The 22,499-nt window shown below is 41.0% G+C and overlaps 1 protein-coding gene across 6 annotated transcripts in view; it reads right to left on the bottom strand.

Moving 5' to 3' along the window:
• palld (palladin, cytoskeletal associated protein) overlaps positions 1-22,499 on the bottom strand; it is a 56,037-nt gene that overhangs the window by 18,114 nt on the left and 15,424 nt on the right. For 2 of the 6 annotated variants that reach the window (XM_028586669.1, XM_028586663.1), the window contains exons 3-11: positions 15,677-15,852; positions 15,341-15,407; positions 14,438-14,555; positions 14,229-14,291; positions 11,371-11,512; positions 11,208-11,231; positions 10,394-10,513; positions 8,500-8,947; positions 6,637-6,672 (exon numbers count right to left, since the gene is read on the bottom strand). In XM_028586669.1, the coding sequence (XP_028442470.1) occupies positions 6,637-6,672; positions 8,500-8,947; positions 10,394-10,513; positions 11,208-11,231; positions 11,371-11,512; positions 14,229-14,291; positions 14,438-14,555; positions 15,341-15,407; positions 15,677-15,852 (1,194 nt within the window). The remainder of the gene's footprint in view (positions 1-6,636; positions 6,673-8,499; positions 8,948-10,393; positions 10,514-11,207; positions 11,232-11,370; positions 11,513-14,228; positions 14,292-14,437; positions 14,556-15,340; positions 15,408-15,676; positions 15,853-22,499) is intronic. The other 4 variants (XM_028586667.1, XM_028586666.1, XM_028586664.1 and 1 more) reach the window with 4 other exon arrangements.

Below are 22,499 nucleotides of genomic sequence, written 5' to 3' on the forward strand. Positions count from 1 at the left end.
GTGGGAGACTGATGATGGCTATTGGCAAAGAGCTGTTTGTTGCCGTCAGTTTGTATGCTGTTCCCCTGACAACAGCCTCACTGGGGTTAAAGAGGTTTGGAGCTACTGCAGAAGTCATTTAATCTCAGTGGTATGGCAATTATGTCAGCGGACAAGGATTGAAAGGTATAAGGTCAAGCTGCATGCAATACAGGCCACATAAAAGTGGATCAGACCATTGCTCATATTTATCACTGCAGTATGTAAGTATGCAGAGCCTGGAAACATTAAAGTTGGTAAGTGGCACACATGGCGTAACTTACACACTGTTGCTCTAAGCTCCTATGTGTTTGTGTGAGTTACAGCTGGGCAATAATTCAATATTATATCAACTTATATTGACTTTTGGCAGAATTGTATTATGATGATATAATCATATTATGATATCGTTTTACATAATTCTGCTGTCAAAAATAATGATTCCAAGCTAACTATACTTAAAGGTCCCAAATTGTAGAAAGTGATATTTATATGTTTTTTCTATTATAAAGCAGGTCGAGGTGCTATATAAATACTGGGAAAGTATCAAAACAGTTGTGATGTCACAACTATACTATATATACTGTAGGAAGAAGGTGCTGCCTCAGTGCAGTTACAGTCATTCCCCGGCTGCAATGACGGTGCAGAGACTTCAAGAGCGCAGATACAGAAGACCCGGACCTGAAAGGCACCAATCAGAACAGACAGGGCTTTTTCGGGAGGGGGGCTTAAAGAGACAGGCGCTAAAACGGATTGTTTCAGACAGAGGGTGAATACAGGTATATTCAGACAGAATGTATGAGAAAAACAATGAGTTTTTATTAACATTAAAGCATGTAAACATTTTTTAGTCGAAACCCAAAATACAAGTATGAACCTGAACATGAGCATAATGTGGGACCTTTAAAACATGATTTTCATCTGATTCAATCCCAGCCTTTAAGTGAGTTTGTGTACTTGTGGGTCATGCTAAGAAGGTTTGACAGTAACTTCCGATCTATAACATTAGACAGCTGATTGTTGCACACTGTCTGCCATGTAATTCCCTCAGTCTGAAACTTTCCACTTCCTCCCTTTGCACAAGCAGATGTGCATTAGACCTCCACTTTCCGTCCCCAGGCTACTTTTGTTTCAGCTGCACTTAAAATATCAATTCAAAGGTATTTATAATCAAGTGCAGGTACTGCTTACACACACACACACACACACACACACAACTTCTGTCTCTCTTTTTTCACCGTCTGGCTTTATTCTACTAACCTAATCAGTAATTAAAAACAATTGAACAGCACAAAACTTGAACCTGAATTATTCTAGACCCTCAGTGTAGTGAGAAAAGGCTAAAATGAGGTCCTGTTGACTGCCGATGTGTGCCTGTTTTACATCATCGGTAATTTTAGAATACTGAGTTAAAATGAACATACTGTAGAGCTGCATAAAAAAATTCACAGACACGTTGCTGGTAAGAGTTCAGCTGACACATAAAAAGCGCTGTGTGGAATGAAATCCGTGCAAGAGAATAATTTCGACTGTCAAAGTTGATTCCTGGTCTTATGAAAGAGAGATTAAGCTGTGGAATGGTTCGAGGATAATTGTTGCCTCTGCTACTTGTGCTTGGTGTGTGACGCCCACCCAGACATTATCCCACCCTATAATATAATGCTTTGCCCCTATTATCACGGTCGATATCATTGTGGTCACACCTTCGACGTGTTGCACTAGCTTGACTCTTTTGACTGTCTCCTCCTTTGTCTTGTGGTCTTGTTTTTAGTCTCAGTGAAGTGGTTTGTTGAAACGGTTGCTCACTATAGTGCCTTAATGTTTCACTGCATCATATGTAGACTTTTCCTCCAAACTGGAGGTCTACAAGTGACTTAACAACACAAGGAAAGCATTATCCCAACAGCAAAGCTACCATAAAAAAATCTGGATGTAAAAAAAATTGAAAACACACAACCACATGCCACCTCTTGTACTAGCAAGGATATGTCATTACACCGAAATGAATGCAAGAAACGCAAAACGTCCTTGTGAAATGTCACACTAGGCAAACATGTACCTTTATCAATATAGGAAAGCTGCCACTGGACACCAGCAGCACTGACACCTCACCCATCAAAACACACTCACACCCATGTGCATGCAAGTGCATGAGCGCACACACACAGATTTATCAGTCTATCATGATGTGGCTTTACAGACGGTTACGTGTGTACAGTTGATGCCCTGAACAAAGGGGAGTTGTGTTGTTGAATCAGGAGTGACCACAACTCTGTACAACATGGCAATGACCTTACTTTGAGATGCAAAGTCTCAGCTGAAGCTGAAGTATGGTTTGTGCATGTCCTACCTGTGGACGTGCACAGGTAGGGCTATTGTTGCCCGGGCAACATCCCGTTTGCCCTGATTGACTTAGGTGCCCCTCTGGCGAAAGAGCCTAAATAAACTTTTCTTTCTTTGTTGTCTTATTTTGCTGTTGTGGCTGGATCAATATGATAATACGCCCATCATTACTAAAGTTAAATCAAATTAAACCGCTATATAATCCAATATTTCCCTCAGCGGTGCCCTCTGCCCCCAGTCACGTGACTTTGTTTATATTCTCACACACGGAGCATGCAACGCATATGGAAGAGGGAAAGCCCTTCTGCCTTCACGTGAGTTTTTAAAGTTATGGGGATTATGACAAATGCCCTGTGAATAGTAACCAAAAATATCCACTTGGGCTTTGAATAATGTGCAGTTTTAGCTTGTAACTTGTGCATCACGTCGCTCAGCATTGCCTTATATTAACGTAAAATGCTACGTTATCAACCAAAGCTAATGACAGCCTATGTAGCAGCAGCAGACGAATGTAGCTACGTTACGTCCATTACATTAGTGTGCGTTCTGTAGAGAAGAGAGATGCTGCGTTCATAGCATAGACAGTATATAATGGACCAATAGACCCCGTTGCTCTGGACGGAGACCAGTGAAGGCTATTAGAAGCACTTTTCCGGTGATGGCCAGCTTTACTGCGCAGCCTCCAACTGAGAGAATGTGACGTGAGCAACGTGTCTGAAAGTTGTAAGTCTTCTGGTAGCTGTGCCAAGAGAAATCTCAATCATTCCCAATCTTACAGATACGGAGACTGTAGGTATATGTACGGAGATAACATGGGCACAGGCTAATTATTGATCACTAACATGCTAGTTAACATTAGTAATTAAACCTAAACATCTCATGTAAGTCGAAACTGCCTGCGAGCTTCTCCTGTACTATACGGTAATTCCTCTACCATGCGACAGTAAGTCACTTGGTTATGACACAATCGTTAGCTTATTTTTACAAAAACGTCTGCTACGGAGCCATAACGTGAGGTACAAGGTAATGAAGCCTTTTATACATTGTCGTGTTTCTTTGGAACTAAACAACGGACAAATAGAGTCTTTAAACGCTTCAGATGTAAAGTTATTCGCAGTCAAGTGACGTAAAAAAAAAATGGCGGTCAGCGGAATGCTAACAGGAGGTGATGGCCAGTTAGCAACAAAATGGCGCCATGATGGCTCGAGTGTTGAAGCGAAGCTTACCCCCTTGGTTCATAGACATCGGAAAAACATTTTTCTGAGTGAAAACGTCACCATTCACGTCACTTCCTGTGGGAATCAGAGGTGGGAAACTGGGGCTGGATTTTGCTAACCGAGTTTCCCAGTTGGTGACGCAGCAGCAAATCTTTTGTTATTGTGGCCTCCATGTTTTCACACACCTGATGCTCTAGGCTACAGCCAACAGTTGGTGGCAGTCATGCAGTTGTTATGCCAAACGCCAATACAACAGAAAAAGAAGAACACGCATCCCGACCATGTGAACACTGCCAGTTGGAAAAACAACATAATCATGGGGTTGGTCCCTGTTATTCCCAGGTGGCATGAACGCAGCATTAGGCTCAAGCATACATCCATGGGCTCAGGGATGTGATGGTTTGAATCATGCTAGGTTATACATTGTTTACAGTCAATATGTTATGTGAGTTTTCAACCAACAATCAGATGTGACGTTAGTGAAAGTGATTTTCTTATTTTGTTATGAGATGATAAGTTAATGTCCCTATTTGGTTAATGTAATTAACTTTGCATTTAAAAAAAAAATATATAGCCTAATGTTAGTTTTGTGTGCTTAAGTATGCCTTCACAACAGAGATGACTGAAGAAGAGAGAGAAAGAGCTCAAAGAAGCAGCTAAAGCAACAGCAGACCAGCTGTGAGTGAAGCATTTGATTATGTCAAGCAACCATCCTACACTATTAATTTAATCTGAAGTAGGCCTATTTATCAGGGGCATTTTCTTTAAGTTGGAGTTGGCTAATAAGTCATTAAAAACAAATGTGTGATTCAATAATAAATGCACTGTAGTCATGTTGTAATTTCTACTATATATATATATATATATATATATATATATATATATATATATATATATATATATATATATATATATATAAATACTATTTATGGTGCCAAATCATAACATTAGTTTTCCCAACCAGAATCATTGAGTGCAGTGCCTTTTTTCCAAATTAGAGCAATAGCCCCTCCAAATGTCTGTGCACATCCCTGGTTTGTCTCGTAGTATCCTCTCAGAGGGTAATTAATCCTGTCAGATCTTTATTTAGACCCTTCTGCAGGAACCCGAGTTCATCTTCCATCTCACACAATCAAACAGGCTTCAATCCCGGGATAACTTTAAGTTGCCATTCATAACACGTCTGCTTTAAGAAAAATGTTACTTTAGCACAATAGTTTTGCTTTCTATATTTATTGTTGGGGGCAGTTTATGAGAGGGCAATTAAAGCACTGACAGTGTTACTGGTTTTTATATTTTATCCTGCTTACGGTAGTCTGAAAATAACACACCTATCAATGTTGCCAACTATAGCAAGTACCCAAATATTATTTGTTTCTATGTGTAGAATTACTAACAAAATGCTGTGAAAAAAAACTGCATTCCAGAGGAACATAAAATTAGACTATGCTGCCAATTTGCAGTCTATCTATTCTCTACCATGTGGTAAAACTCAGCTTTCTCTCCAAACCTGGCGGTTGGTTCAGATCCAACTGGCCAATCTGAGCCTCTCCCCTGAGAATTTCCTTTGATACTTATCCTGACGTTTGACATCAACGCCGGGCATCAAACCCAAATACCTACCGACCCTGCTTCTTCCTTAGCACAGAAAAACAGCAGGTCTGTTTTCACAACTCAGGTCTCCTGCAGTCCCTCCTGTCTGCCAATTCACACAACGACTTCCTCCATCTCATCAGCTCAGTGTTATTGAATCAAAAAATCATCCCTTCCACAGGCTTCCAGTTTGTTATTCCTGTGATTTGGAACGATACATTCTAGATTTGTGAACATGAACTCATCTCACCAATAGCTATAAACACTGGTGTTACAATTGTAATGTTGTTTAATTCAGCTGCCCCTTTATAAATAATAATGGGTGCTGTGAAAACAGGGTTTTCAGAATAATTTTTTTTGGATATCCGCATATGAGTAACATTTCCTTGAGAGTAAAAGCTTATATGTAGAGAAAACCAGAAAACTTTAGACTTTAGAAATAATTCTCAATAAGTATTAAAGTCTAGACACTCATGCCTTAAGCTAGGTGAGCTGTTCGCTCAGATAATAAAACCACCACCCATACTAATCCTCACTGCCTTTATGTAATGCAACAAAACAATTAATCTATTTAATGAAATCGCCTTAATCTTAAAAATACACGACATAAGGATCATAGTTTCCACTCCGTCTGTTGAATTTATAGCATTTCAACAAATTGTTAGAAAGTCATGGTGCTTATTAAAGAGAACTCCTATAAAAAGTGCAAAAAAAGCAATTAAAGTAACAAACTAGGAGCACTTTAAAGGCTGCAGGCTTTGCTGTGCCATGTTGATGTTTCATAGCAGCATGTGGCGCACAGAGTAGAAACAACTGAGCAGTCTGTACGGGATGTGCCACACAACAAACAGGATATGATGAACTCAGTGATAAGCTCGGAGGTTTTAGGTTGAGAGTGGTCAGACTCTGTTCCTACACGTTACCTAAAGAAACAGAGTGCAGTCTGGCAGAAACATGACCTCTGGTTAATGGCAGGGCTGCTGTTTTTACTGTGTAATTATAGAATTTAAAGGTGAGAGGGCAGGAGAGGGATGGCCTATGCTTTCTAATTGCTTCACAGTTGGGAGCTGGTTGTTTTTAGCAGTGTATTGACGTTGTTAGTGTGGATAAACAGAGAAAAGCAGATTTCTGCCTCATTTATCTAGCATTGAAGTCTGATCTAGAGATAAAAGTCAGATTATTGTTCCATCTTTGTCACGTCCGTAAAATCAATCTCAGTAACTTTGTTTTTGCACGCGACAAATGTGCATAATTAATTCACAGTATGTTAATTGTAAATGATCAGATGATTCCACTCTGCTCTTGTCCAACTGCTGCCTCTGTTTCATCATCCTACAGTGTAATATTGTAAAGAAATTAATCAGAAAAGGTATGTGCTTTAACATAATTTCTACTGTTGTGTGAGGCTACATGTGGCGCCACTCAACTCACACCCAGAGCATCAACCTCACAGCCAAACATTTACCTGTAATTTCCTGTCTCCTCCTCTATATTCTCAGCTCTGGAAGCACAGAATAAACAAGTCATAACATTTATGTCAACATATATGCAATTCTGTAGCATCCATCAGCGGTAACCAAGTCCAGTACACATGCAGTGGAAAAAGCATGTGCAACGCAAGAACCAAGCCTCACTGCACTGTAACCAAACTCTAGTCTAAATGCGGCCTGTCGTAACTCGCACAGCAACACTGTTAAGCATCTGCTATTGATGGGATATACTGCTTGCATTGTTTAATATTCTGACAGCAATATTAGAAACCTCCCAAAAAAGTCCCCCCACCTAATTAAGTTTTGCCAAACTACAAGGGGAATATTAAGAGTGAAAAACAAAGAGTCTACCACTATGAGGCTATACTTAGGTACAGTGGTGCTTTGAGCTAAAGTTTAATGTCAGCAGTGCTGGCATGTTGTTGTTTAGCAGGTGTAATGTTTACCATTTTAGTTTAGTGGGTTAGCATGCTAATATTTGCTAATTAGCACCAAACAAAGTAAAGCTGAGGCCAAAGCCAAACCAAAGTATTGAATAAGCAGAAATATTGATTATGGCGCTAGATGAAAGGTCAGGGGATCAAATATTTTACTTTGTCTTGTGGTGCTACATGAAAATTCAGGGGATTACTTAATTCATTAGGATTCATCGTCTGGGAACAATGAATGTTCAAGTGCCAATCCATCTTGTAGATGTTGAGATATTTCACTGAATAAGTGAAAATTTGACATGCTGATCGCACTAGAGAAAAAATCAGGGGATCACCAGTTATTACACTTCATCCTGAATAGGACATAAATGTCTGTAGCAACTTCTATGAGAATCCATCAAATACTTTTAAAAATATTTTACTCTGAGCCACAAAAGTCAACTTCATGGTGGCACAACAGGAAAAGTCAGGGGATCACCAAAATCAGTAAGATTCATTTTCTGGGAATCATGAATGCCTTTTACAAAAGATATTTCAGTTTGGACCAAAGTGGTGAAAAGTGCGACCAACCCAGTAGACAGACGGACATAGCCATGCATGGCTAAAAGGATCCACAAAGAGAAGGTAAGAAAAAACATATCTCCAAACCAACCAATGGAGTGAAAGTATACACAGTACAATCATTTGTGTATGGTCTGCTGTCATTTATCATCAGAAATGCATTAGTGAGTCATCCTGGTGGCCTTGTGGATAAAGATGGCAGCCATGTAATCCCAACCGCTCTGCTTCAAGTCTGAACTTGGACCTTCTATTCCTCCTCTGTTTCTTTCTCCTTATTTCTTGTCTACGGTATTCTTTCTGATTAAGGCAAAACTGCAAATGCAAAATGCATCAGCAAGTGAGATAAAAATCCATGCAGGCCAAGAGGCTTGTCCACGGCAGACATCTCAAAACACAGGATCATTGAAAAAAAAAAAACATTCAATGCCCAACTCCCTTCTAATAACAGTGACATCCTACCTGATCTCTATAGTGCTTACAGAAAGGTGCTCAGGGAAAAAACACAATGGCTCTGGTCTGGGCTGGGCATGCAGCCGAGGTCAGACAGAACAATAGGAGCCATCCAGCAAAAGCTACACAGATCTGTTTACAGCCACAGACAGAAAGCAGCTAGCAGACCCGCCCTGGCTAACATGATGCCAAATTGAAACCAACATAAAGGCAAGGGAATGCTTTTGTTCTAAAAAGGCTTGGGATTCCCACCATTAACACTTTCACAAAACTGAGACACTATCTTTTCCACCCGACCTCAGACAGGCTGGGAAGCCTGTCTCCCTCCCACAAGCCCTCCCTGGTGACTAGCCTGCCCCCTGGGCACAGACACATGGGCACACGGCAGGTACTCACAGCTTTGGTTTAGGCTTGGTAGGCAGCAGAGGACCGTCCTTCCCAGGGGATGGAGACAGCTCGCCTGGGGATGGAGGGGAGTCTGGTGCCATCTGGGCAGGACTTTGGGCTGTGACTGGGACATGTGTCGTAGGGTCAGACTGTGGCAGAGGTGGAGGTGGAGGTGCAGGCTGGCTTGGTGGTGATGATGGAGTTGGGGGTTGACCATTCTGTATAGACCCTTTTCCCTTATTCCTGTCCTCTAAGCCCATCTGTACTGGAGTCTGTGATGACACACCAGGCCAGATCTCGAGCTCCTTGATAAGGAAAGCGCCGGGCTGAGGCAGCATCTTGGGTGGCAGCTCTAGGAGGCTGATCTCTGTGGGTGGGGGAGGAGGAGGGAAGGCTGCCACATCCTCAAACCTTGAGTTATCACCAGACATGCCATTACTGGATGAGTCCTCGGCTGCTGAAGGAAACAAACAAAAGAAAAGTGGAAAATGTTGGACTTTAATGTTTAGTTTTTTTGTGCAGATTACACACACAAGACTGTGTCACAGCTGATCTGGCCTAAAGTAGCAGCTGGGTCCAGTCAGACTGATGCAATTCCTGTTTATTCAGCCTTTCCCTTAACTGTGCTGTGAGTCCTTTACAGTACATACACAATTCTGTCTGTTAAAATATACACACAGAAATATTAATGTCCTGCTGTACTCACAAAGAGCTGCTTATCAACTGACACCTCTCACCCCTCCCCCATACAGACTACACAATAATAAACCTTACAAAAGATGGTCATCTCGTTCAGACGTCAACTTTTATAACTGGTCATAAACCACACGTCCTCCAGGGAATTATTTTACTGGATAGTCTGAGGTTAATGTAATCAAGCCCTGATTCATTTGCCAGTTACATTTGTTGTGGAAAAAATACCATTCAAATGAGAAAATTTGCCGATCGGACCTTTTTGAAGCATAGAGTTGGTTTATGCTTGACAGCTTCATCTGAAAGTGCTCCCAAAAGTCTTAATATTGTCTGAATGGAACAACAGTTTTCAATAGTTCCACACAAACACGTTAGAAGAAGGGAAATTAGTTATCAAGACCCTAACTTATTGTAAATATTGACTGGTTTAAAATGTTGTTTGCTGTTTGGTTTATTTTGTGGTTCAGGCAGCATGCTAGTTAGCTAAATGTGTAATTAGCATGGTAGTTAGTTTAACAGGATATAGTAGACAGGAGTATATGATTTGTTGCTTGCCAAGGTGAGGTAGCTGAGGCTAATTGTCTTAATGTTGCTTGGTGGGTTGAGCAGCATGTTGCTGAGGCTAGCAACATTTTAGTTAGCTTGACATGTTGGTAACTGGTTGGTTTTGCTTGCACGCTCTTAACTGATGATGTTAGCTGGTGTTTTAGACGAAGGTGAATATAACTTGCTAGTTAGGGCAGTTTTGACTGTGTGGAGGCAGGTAAAAAGGAGGGTGGTTCTGCGACACTGGAATTAACTGTTGAGCCTTTTCTGTGTCGCGGGCTCAACTCAACAGAACACCTATTATTGAGCGGGTGTCCACCTGATGACCCTGTAGACCTGCACTCAGACACTCACACACAAATTCCTATTGAAACCATGCAGCAGCAGAAGTTCATGACTAATAATGACATAGGAATGCTCAACCAACTTTTGGCACATTTGACTGTGTATTGATATTGTGTATTGACTTTGTAAAAACAGGCAAAATGTGGGTGTTTTTTCCAGTGACTTAAATTAAGTTTTCTCTAGGATTAACACAAAGTGCATCTTGAGGCACTCCCACGTTGGCTTTAAAGTTCAGGTGTGGTGCCCGCTGCTTGTTGCTGCTTAGATGCTGCCTGGTAACAATATGCTGAGCATCTCTTTCTGTCTGTGTTGCACGCACCTGCAGTGACGGTGAGTTGGGCTGTGCTGTTAACAGAGCCATACGGGTTGGACGCAGTGCAGCAGAACAGACCGCCGTCCTCTGGAAAGGCCTCAGCTATCACCAGGGTGCAGATCTCCTCTAAAATAACAACCACCATTAATAAACCTTTAATGACCAAACTGTTTGTGATCCTAAAAGTTAGATTTATATGGGAAGAGATAAAAGCTTTGACACTGATGAACAGTGATCTGAGCAGGTGTGGAGTGGGGTGACATGTTGACACTTGATTTGTTTGTAATGAGATATAATAGAGAAAGACAAGTTATGTACACTGTAGACTGATGACAGATGATGTCATATAGACTGGTGAGTCACTATTCATAGTCGGACATACAAAGCCTGGATCTAACTACTCATGAAGAACAGACAGACAGAGAAGCACTAAAGCACAGATGTTCAGGGACGTCTAAGTGACTCACAGCCTGAAAGTAACACCTGAAACGACTCCCCGAGTCACACAGGTGAGAAATTAGCATGTGCATCATTGTTTATCTGTGATTTTGTCTGTGTTTATGTGTTGGAGTTTACGGGTGATGGGGTTTCTCAGACTTTCCCAGGGACTCCCTCTGACTGTAGTGGGTGTGATATGAGTGTCCTGTGAAACACAGACTTATTAACTTGTGATTTGCTGTAGTCGTAACCAAGTGAAAGGATGCAGCTAATAATGAAAGCAATCAAACTCAATTTGAGTCTCCAGACACATCTAGTAAGCCATTTCTAATTTGAACCACTGACTGTGGTTGGAAAAATGAAAGCAAATGAGGTGTTATACCTGGCTCAGCTGCAGATCGAGGCTCTGATTCACAGGATATTATAGGCAGGAAGAAAGAGAAGACAAAGAGAAATATTTTGGTTTGCATATATTAAAAAGTATAATTACAAATCACTCAGCTGCTGTACAATGCGCTTCATGACCACAAAGAAGAATGTCTCACTTTTCTGGAGAATACGAAAATCGGGCGAATCCAGGATCTCCTCTCCCTGGCGGGACCATCTGACCTGCACAGGAGGGCTTCCACGGACCCTGCACTCCAGAACCACCACCTGGCCCTCGGATGCCTGGGCATCCTGCAGCAGCTGCACAGACGAGGGATAGGGTAAGAGAGAGATAATGAGAAAAAGAAGCGAGTGAGTGAAGAATGAAGGGGAGATGAGAAGAGACTGAAACCTGTAATGAAAAGGATAAATCTGCCTCAGAAGTACAGCATGGGACAGACAGAGACAGAGATTGTTGATTGTTGTTAAAGAAACACCATTTCAGGGAACTGGAGGCCAGTAGACACTATTGTCTATAAACAGTCACTCTGTTTCCTACAGAGTACTAGCTTGCTGTCCCACCGGTTAAATTCCGCCAAAGACAACTAGAGCTGCCTCTTTAGGTACAGATCACCAGATCCTGTTAAGCCCCAGCATCAGTAAATTAGTTAACTTCTCTATTATGAGACAGGTACTCCCAAGGATAAATGTGTGTACCTGGAAACCATCTTCCAACCAACTCCCCAATAAGCCATTTACTCAAGGATGCATTTGAAAACAAAAGACCATTTAGTCACTCACTGTTTCGGCAGTTTCTAACGGTCTTTCCACTGAAAAATCACTTTTTGTTGATTTTCTTTGGCTAACCTGATTTTTGAAAACGTTACAGATACACTAATTTGTTAATATGCTAATATACTTTCCTCCAAGAACCTGAGATCCACTGACATTTTATTGGATCCATCTAGTCCATTTCTTTTGATCATCACATATTTAAAAAAGCTTTAGCCCTAAATGACCAACTATTTTGGACCAAATACCTGTCACCAAATTCCAGTCACAATAATAATAAAAAAAACTTGTAAAACTTGTTTACTTCGTCAAAATATCGTATTTCAAAATCAAATAATTTCTTAAAGCTCCCATATTATGCTCATTTTCAGGTTCATAACTGTATTTTAAGGTTGTACCAGAATAGGTTTACATGGTTTAATTTTCAAAAAACACCATATTTTTGTTGTACTTCACAGCTCTCTCTCACTGCTGCAGATCCTCTTTTCACCTGGTTTCTGTTTTAGCTACAGAGTGAGACCTCTTTTCATCTTCTTCTTCTGTACTATCTTTGATTTTTTTCAAAGTTTGTATGTGTGTGGAAGCACCAGAGACACAAAAGAACACCCCAAATCCCAGAAAAAGTGTTTTTGTCATAATATGGGCACTTTAAATTTGGAAAATGATGAACTGAAAGGGCAAGTTCTATAAAGTAAATTGTTTTAAGTATTAACTTTAAATAATTAAGTTTAAGCTAGGGGTAAGCTTTTAGCATGAGAAGAAACATTCTGTAAAATAATTAATTAGACTCTGCTGTATGCTGATTATTATCACTTACACTCTTATCTACTATATTTAAATTCACTTATACATGTGTCAACATTGTGCTTTTGGCCAATAGAAAAGGTAATAATTACCCACTCCCTAAGATGCTCTCAACCTCAAAATTGCAGGACCTACTCTTTACAAATGCCAATGTAACCTGTGTCCAATCAATCATATGCCAGCTTATAGTGTTCCAGAACTAAAAAAAAATATCAACATAGGGGCTGATGGAGAAGCCACTGTCAACACTGTGTTGTCTCTTCTGCTGTTCACAGGGCCAGAGCAACTTAGTCTGGTTTATCCATCAACAAGAGGCACTCAGTGTCGTGTAAATAAATGTGTCTGTGAGCTTGACTGTGTCTTTGGCATGGGTATATTTTGGGAAGACCAGGGGTGGAATGTACATCATGTGTCTGACAGTGTATGCGTGTGGGTGTGTTGTTTGGGTGACATCACGGTGCTGACTTCACTGGAGGCGAACATCCTCTCATTGAGATGATTATAAAGACTGCGACATTTTTAAAAGAGGCGGGTTGGAGGTGAAGAAAAACAAATGTCTTTTTGTAATGAAGTGGAAAATGATTTAGGGCCTGACTGGCTGAATTAGAGTGAAAGAGACCTGACCCTTGCGGGTTTGGCAGGCCGTTTGAAGCTCTGCCTCAGCTCGTCTCAGCCCTGCCATCACAAGACCCACAGCCTGAGGGAAAGGGAGTTGGGGGAGTGTTGAAGAGTCTGAGCTGGAAAAGGCTGTTCTTGCCTTGAGCTTGTGTTTTATCTGACCCCCACTACTGAAAGCCACAGCACAGCATACTGTTATTATGGAAAGGCAAGGAGACTGAGTACATGTGTGTCAGGTTATGTATGTACTGTATGCGTGTATGTATTGCATGCATGACGTCCTGTACTGTACGTAAGTATGTATGAATGTATCTGGAGCTGTTTTTAATGGTTTTGGTTAGTTCCCTTAGATCCAATTAAGGCAAATCCTAATGCCACAGCGTACAAAATATGTCAGACATGGTATGCTACAAACTTTGTGGCAACAGTCTGGGGAAGATCCCTTCTGTTTCATGCCAATTCCTCTGTGCACGAAACATTTTAAATAAAGAAATGGTTTTCCAAGACTGGCGTGAAAGAATTGAACGGGCCCTGCACAGAGCCCTGACCTCAACCCCATCAAAGACCTTTAAGATGAATTTAAACACTAACTGCCAGACAGGTCTTATCGCCCAACATCAGTTCTTAACCTCATAAATGCTTTTGAGGCTAAGGTTACAAGCCAGGTTACAAAATCTTATGGGAAAACTTCCCAGATGAGTAGAGCCTGTTTCAGCAGCATATGGTTTCGGAATGACATATTAAACAGTCACATATGTGCATAATGTTTGTGTGTCTCCACATACGTTTCACCATATAGTGCGTATTGTGTATGCCGACCTACCTTGGTGAACATAGGAGGACCTGACACCTCACCAACATACAGTGATGACACTGGGCTCTGCATTTAGAAGACAACAAACAGGTACTTTCAGAACAGTTTGAGTCCATTCAGAAATGTGTCTGCTCATGTCAGTAAAGAGATTTTTTCACCTTTTGACCATGTGTATGAGCTTGTGTGGATCTACTGTCCTGTGTGCTGTAGCTGCTTACCCGCTGTGGGGGCTGAGACAGGGACTGGACCAGGGTGGAGCGATGAGGATGGACCTCAGGGGTTTTGGGTGACGACGAGCGTATCGTCAGAGACATTGAAGTAGTCTTCTTCTGAACTCTAAAATGAACAAAGCATAAATCAGTACCCACACATACTCAAAGAAATGAGGCATTTCTCAACTCAATATGCTTTTAGTTATAATATGATACTTGAACTAAAGAAAATTGTCTCCACAGCAATTAAGATGATATCAGTGATCTTGGCTTCAGTGTGTAAACAGAAAGGGAATCAGGAAGTAGTCTAGATGGAGACAGATTTATACAACGGATAATAATCAAAAACATTTAGAGAATTGAAAGCACTCAGAGAGGGTACTGTTGATGGAGAGCACAATCCTCCAAATGGAAATGAAAAAGTTTCGAAATGTTGAACATGCATGTTGATCCGAATCAACATAAAGATAAATACATATCTGTGCCAGATTGTTGTCGGTCAAGTAAGTTCTTTATTGAAAAGATTGCAAACAAAAACATTATGTGCACTTTGGTCTGTGGCCCCACCTTTCACCCAATCAAAATAAAACTATTATTTTTCAAATGAAGAAGAAGAAAATGATTCAAGAGAAAAGGAAGAAAAGTAAAAGAAGAGAGTGAAAGCAGGAAATGTGTAAAAAGTTTAACATTTGGAAATGTAAAGGGGACAATCATGACAGGGTGGGTTTCTGCACCTCTCATTATTTAGATTGTGACCTGTGTACTGGGTCAGGGTTATGGCTCTTTAAGGGCCTTTAAATGGCCTAGTTTAAGGCAGCAGACCTGATTAGCTGCTGCGGGGCTCAGTTAACCTGCTCAGGGGTTCATTGGGTCATTGGGTCAGAAGAGGTCATGCTGTAACACACGTACTGAGGCATGGTTCCGGATCTGGACTTTGACACAGCTCCTTCTCCTTCTGAGTCTGATGACGAAGCTCCTGCAATGGGACACAAACAAAGCAGGGATTCCCATGTGATGCACGCCATCTTAGTGGTGCTAGATGAATAGCAGGCCTGTTCTGTGCCATAAAGCACCATTTCCTTTGTGCTGTTAAATATTATAGCAGATTAGCCACCATGAAAGCCCACATATACTTAGATGTAGAGATCAGCAGAGGCTGTCAGTCCTCTCATTAGTACAGTATAACTATATAAATGCCTTGAGAAGAAAAAAATATAATAATTTCTTGATATGGAAACATCTGACCTTCGATGTAAACCTCAGCAGAGGTGTTGTCTGCTCCGATACTGTTGGATGCCACGCAGGTGTAACGTCCTGTGTCGTCCTCAAAGGCTTCAGTAATCACCAGTGTGTGCAGGTCACCATCCCTCCAGATCTGTATGTCAGGAGAGTTGTGCAGCTCACGGCCTTCACAGAACCACCTGGTGGAGGAGGTGAATCACAACTTTACTTTAACCAACCAACCTCACAGGCAGAAAAGTCAAACTGCAGTTGGATGCACAGAGACACCAAAATCATCCCTTTTTATTATGTTGATCAATGAATATGTTACAACTGGCATTATCCAGAGTAGAAAGACAGACTTTTGAAATCATAAAAACATTTTTTGTGACATGTGACACTTACTGCAGTATACTACCATGCATTTAATTTATTGTGACTTTAAATACCACACAGTCTAGAGTGGTTCAAAGAAAATGATGACATATTTCCAATCTGGATAGTTTTGGCAATCATTCCTTCCTACCAGATATAACAATAAGTCGTTTAACAGAGTAAATAATGTATGGTTAACTTGTGGACCCAAATATCCAGATCCATTTTGTACGGAGAAAGCGGTCTTAAATATGAGTTGTATTAATTCACCATTGCTGAAAATATATTACACTTTTTGCCAAAATAAATCAATATTCCAATAAAGGCAAAAACGTACATTACAGACAAGGAAGCAATAGGAATATATGTGTATTTTCAATAAAATCAATCAATAAAAAGTCATACAAGCATGGGCCATCACTCTTCTTGACAAATACTTGAACTCAAATATACCTTTGCCAAACGTGATGGAGGCCTGCCAATCTAACTAACATCAATCAACTACTCATTCACACACTCGTATACACCCTCTGGGCATGTCTGAGATTCCATATCTGCCAAACGTCAGCCACCCTGAGGCACTGGCGGGACGCCGTGTTACGGGAAGCAGACACACCCTTTTCCTCCTTCCAATCAGAGGCCTGTGTGTCCGGGCAGGCGCCTGGGCCTTGTACCACCTCCCTTGGGGTCTGCTAACACCGTCTTTTTTCCCTGATCTAGGACAGAGGAGGGATGAGAGAGTCTACAACAAAACCAGCTTCATCTGGCTCATCTCTCTTCACAGGGTTATGATTAAAGCAGACCCCTCAGCACTGTGTGACCACATCAAAAACAGTGGTCACATCACCCATCTTTAACACACACACACACACAATTTGCTGCTTTCATCGATGCTAATGTCTTATCTTCTAAGAGTGCATCATGACACATCAAATCAGGATACCCACACTCCACTGACACACCACATACTGTATAGCCTATCAGCACCTTTTTAAAAAAGAGGGCATGTATATCTTGTTCACCTTCCGCCTTCTGCATTGACACGGGGAGGGGCAGGAATTCCCTAAATGCCGGAAGAACAGCTGCTCCGTCTGTCCAGAAGCCTGACCTGAGGACATTCCAGCTATCTTGGAGGGCTGTATAAAAAATCCCAACATCCTGCTGCTTAGGCATTACTTGATTTTATACACTCTGGTGTGTCTGTCAAACAGCTGGCTAACTCCTGTTCCAGAGAGCAATCCATCAACCAAAAAAATTCAGACAACACTTCACATTTGAGGATCCACACCTGAAAGAGTGAGTGTGGGGTCAGAGACAGAGACAGGGAAAGTTAATGTATGAATGGCAAGTACAGGAACAGGAGGTGAATGAGCATGAGTCAGGCCGAGTCAGACAGGAAAAATGATACGCTCCGTCTTTGTTGAGACGGATCACTCTGAGCAATTCATCAGCAGCAGTGACAGGTGGAGCAGTGCAGAGCCCTGTCACTCAGTTTCTGAGTTTTTTTTAACACCAAATCCCCTGTACAATAGACATTTCGGGGTAGTTCCTCTGTCCCATTGCTTGATGAAGTGAAACAACGGAAACTTGGCTGGCGCTATCATGCAGCCAGACGCCGGTGTGTTAAATGATAGGAAACAGATCAGAAGAACAAGACGAATGAAGAGTTGTTCATGGCACGAGCAGGGAGACCTTATCAGCTATTATGTCGGCCCTCGGGGCAACAGAGGCCAATCGTCATCCCCACGCCACGCTTCAAACATCCCAGAAGCTATCTGTGCATCAAACACATGATCCAGACAGACAAAAGGCTAGGACAACACAGGGGATCCTGTGTGACATGACTGTGCAATATAACACAAGCCAAATTCTTTAGTACAAAACTGCCAGCATCTGGTGATTGAGAGTAAAACAATTGATTGATCAAACCAATATGTCTGGGCGGTTTTGTAATCCATTTTCCCAGATTATAGTCAGGCAGAGAAACAACTCGTTTGGGTGACTGCCATGTCTGCTGGCAATATGCTTGTGAAAATCAGGCTTCTTTTGTTGGTTAAACCTGACTGCCTTCTTTTAAGTTACTCATTGTATTAATCAAAATGGTTCACTATGGACTTTGCAGCTATATGCTCTCTGTTTGATGTGGACCACACAGTACAAATCCTCTTCTATATAGGAAAATTATTTGGACACTGTTAATCAAACACATAGAGAAAAGGGCTTATTGTAACAGATGGCATCATTAAACAAATGACTGTTTTTGTGATGGGGTATGTTAAAGCTGTTGGAGGTTGGAGGAATGTAGGTGTTCTGTGTGTATGTAACTATAGTGAACATAGGCCAGCAAACAGCAGGGGGGATAGTTTTTCTGCAGTGTGGCCTGAATCTGTCCAGATCCCAGGAAATTAAAATATGGCATTTCCATGCGGCAACATATGTGATCAAAAATAGAGTTGTAATTCTGGAATTCATCAGAAGTCTTGAGAATTAGTTTTTTTATTATTTTTTTTTTTTATTAAATGTCTTCAGTAATTTTCCATTCTGGTTATGGCAGATACTGTAGGTCTGCAAAAGTGCCTACTTAGTCGGAGTAAAGGAATGGAAATGTACATTTGTTGGGGCACGATTTGACAAAACACAGCAGGGCACAAGACTCATCATCAGCTTATGCTCCTCTGAGGGTTGACTGAACATAAACTAAGAAGCACAAACCATTCCCAACAAGCACAACAATAAAACCCCTTATTAATCAACCTTAATGATCTACCATTATGTATAATTACTGAGTAAACTCATTTAGAGACAGACGGTAATGTTTATTTAATCCCCTCTCTATTTCTCTGGAATGTGCTGAACATGGTGCTAGACCTAAACAGCACGTAGCGTTCTCTCCAATGGGGGAGTGGGGACTTTGTTGAGTCACATGCAGTCCAGAACTAAACCATCAATAGTCTCATTTGGAGGGGAAGCTGGGTGTGTTAGAATAGCAGTCACTCCGTGCTTTGAGAAAACTTGAGTGAAGGTACAAGTTTCTTGGCAGAAAGTACCTTTACCACCCATTTCCTCTTAACACAATACCATTATAAAACACAACTATTCTGAACATGCCTGTAAAATGGGCTTCAGAGTAATACCTCACCTCTTCATTCACCCAGCCAAGATGGTGACTAAACATACCACCATGACAATCAACCAGCCTGTCGCCAGCTCTACGAATACGGATAGCATGTGAGAAAGCAATTATAAACGTCTCAGCAAAGACAATTGATGCCAGATGATGCCTCACATAATAACGGAAGGATGATCTCGGTTTCATGGCGCTCCCTTCACTAACCTATTCACATACCGAAGAAGAGAGCATTCTGCGAGACAGGCCAAACCAGAGCCTGTTGCCCTAGCCTCCATAGTGCGTGCTGAAGGCCACGCTTTCCTCATCTGACCCTGTTGTTATTTGCTGCTGTTGATGGAAAATTTTATGAAGCCAGGCTCAGTTTCACCACAAACCCAAACGAGTGGAGGCCAGAGCGCAGAGCGAAGAACGAAGAGAAAAAGGAAGGAGGATTCAATCACAAAAACGACTTTGACAGGATGTAGAAGTAACAAGGGTGCAAAAAAAAAAAAAACATCCACAAGTCAATCAACAATCAATACGGGCTATAAGGAATCGGTAGACAAGATGTATACTTCCTGAGACATTTCTGTCTTTTCTTTTTACTCCTAAGGCTGCTCAATGTTCAGTTTCTAGGTTGTGGAAGTCAACCAAAGTGCAACTGGACAAGGACAAGAGGAGCGGCGTCAAGGCTGTCTTTATCCCTAATTACAAACTACAATAGAGGTCAACTGAAACTATCCAAACTCTATAGCAAGCAATGTTGGTTTTATTATCCACGACAGAGCAATCTCCCAATTCATGCAAACACAAGATGGAAAGCATATTGGGTTTCCTCTTTCCCACGCATGCTGACTCAAACAACAATGAATGCAACTCTACAAGGCTCAGGGTAAGGTCTAAAAGCACAACCTCACTAAAGCTGCAATAAATGTATTCCCACCACAGCCCTCCTTATTACAGTAATTTTCCATTATACCACATAATGCATCATTTACCTGCCCTCCAGGTATGCAATGGTACCAATATTGATACCACTGAATGCATCATTTAGCTGCCCATATTCCCATCATAAACCGGAAACAATTTAACATGCCAAAAACTTGATTTTCTCTTTTAGCACACACAAATTAGTTCATGCTAGCAGCATGGCTCTAGGGCAATGTTGGTCTAATGGTCTGTTTTGTTGCTCGGTCCAGATGGAAACTTTGCAACAACTACTGAATGGGTTACTATAAAGGTTTGTAGTAGCATGGTCCCCAGAGGATGAATCCTACAGACTTTAGTGATCTTCTGACTTTTCCTTTAGTGCCACCAGCAGGTCGACATTTTTGGCTTTTAGTGAAATATCTCAACCAGGACGTTTGGTACAGACTTTCATGTCCGCCTCAGGATGAATTAAGTCAAAATTACAATTTTGTCCAATATTTTGGTTTATGACCAAATACCTGCAAAACTAATGACATTCATCAAGTCGCCAGAACAACTCCAGATTAATGCTTAAGTTCTTAATGTGCTGAATGTGTTTGCTAACCCATTAGCCATATTAACTTCCAAACATGTTGAACATGTGCTGTTCAGCTTGTTGTGAAATTGCCTCCAAGGTGCCAAAAAAACTGACTAGTGCTGCTTCAGTCTATCAGTTTAATTTTACATTGCGTGGCGAACATTGGCTGCGGTAGTGCACCGGACTGTAGTTAAAAGTTTATTATGTCGTATTGATCAGTTTAGTCAAATATTGTTTTAATGCTGTGAATGGGTGTTGGTATATTACTGTTTTGAGCTGCATGGGACAACATTATAATTAAATGACAATGACCGAATTGTTGTTCAGAATTACTGTATCAATGTATGCTTATTTTCTAGAAAAAACTACACCAGATGTTAAGATTCTACTAAATTGCATCTATTTGTTTGAGCGTTGTCATCCAGAGAAAATGAATTATTAGCATCCTGGATTTGAGACTGAGCTTAGTTCAAGTGTTCTGCTACATGCTTATAAATCAACCACAAATATCTTGATTAAAGATGATACATGCAGGAATCCTGCTAAATAAAGCAGCATAAGCCATCTGATGATGGAGCTCTGTTAATCGTGGCGCAGGATCACGGGTCAGAGTTTACTGGAATATTCCGGACATCAGACAGCTGCAGATGACAGTCAAAGCTTTGACCGGAAGCAACAAAAGAATACTTTCCTTACAAATTTTAACCCAGGGGAAGGATAGGTTACTTTACATCCTTTATGTTGTCCATTAACAGATATTGTCCAGTGATGCATTACTGTACAGGAGAGCAGACTTAAGTGTCAATGTGCGAAGCAGGCAAATGGTTCAGACTGAATCATCGCAGGCATTAATTCATTAATTATGAAATCAATTCAAATGGAATTCATACTGTGGTTAGTAGGAATTAATTAGTAATTATAACAAGTACTATATTTACTAATACTGTATGTACAGTTATGCAGTTTTAATCAACACATTGAGTGTGTGTGTGTATGTGTGTGTGTGTGTGTGTGTGTGTGTGTGAGAGAGAGAGACTGAACTGAAATAGTGACAGACATATGCAGCAGCTGAGCTACAAATGCACGTACCTCGGCCCTAATGGGAATGCCCCGACTTACATACACAAGACATGACACACGTTAAATCAGTAGTTTTCTTTTTGTTCACAAAAAACAACATGACCTCATTCATTCATTCAAACAAGAGACACAGTCTATCAGCTGTTGTTTCAGAGAGAAACATCATATTTTTCCCTAGTAAAAAAATAAAAGTTAGCAATGTTAGTAAACCTAAATCCCATTCATTAAGATGTCGACCACATGAATGTACTCTCATTCAGGGTGAGTGTGCCTGGAATTTGCTAATCTCCTTTGTAACAATCAAAATATGGCTAAACTGTGAAGATGAAGTAAGACAGATTTACCATGTTAACTTGACTTGTATACAAGCAAATTACAGTACATCCCCAAGCAAGATGGCTGTTCAAACTGTAACTTACTTGAGTTGTTCCAGTTGTTCTAATTCCAGTTAGTTAAACCAAAGTCACAGATGATTTCGTTGAACTTAGGATGCACACTGAGCTACTCCTCCTGACAGCATGACACACACTGAGCCACTGACACTCTCGCAGCAGGACTGCCACTCTGAGTCACACAGTCAGACATAAACACAATGCCTGGACCAAGCAGAGTGTTGAGAGTTAGGGAGCAGCCCCAAACAGCCAAATTCCACACAAGACAGAAGGGCAGAAAAAAACACATTTAAGACTAAATTAAAAGATAAAAGCAGTTTCAGTGCTGCCGACACTGAATTCATTCATATAATTCCAGCGGTTGGTTGAACTGTCTCTATGTTT

Source organism: Perca flavescens, chromosome 9, assembly GCF_004354835.1.
Source record: "Perca flavescens isolate YP-PL-M2 chromosome 9, PFLA_1.0, whole genome shotgun sequence".
Classification (NCBI taxonomy): domain Eukaryota; kingdom Metazoa; phylum Chordata; class Actinopteri; order Perciformes; family Percidae; genus Perca; species Perca flavescens.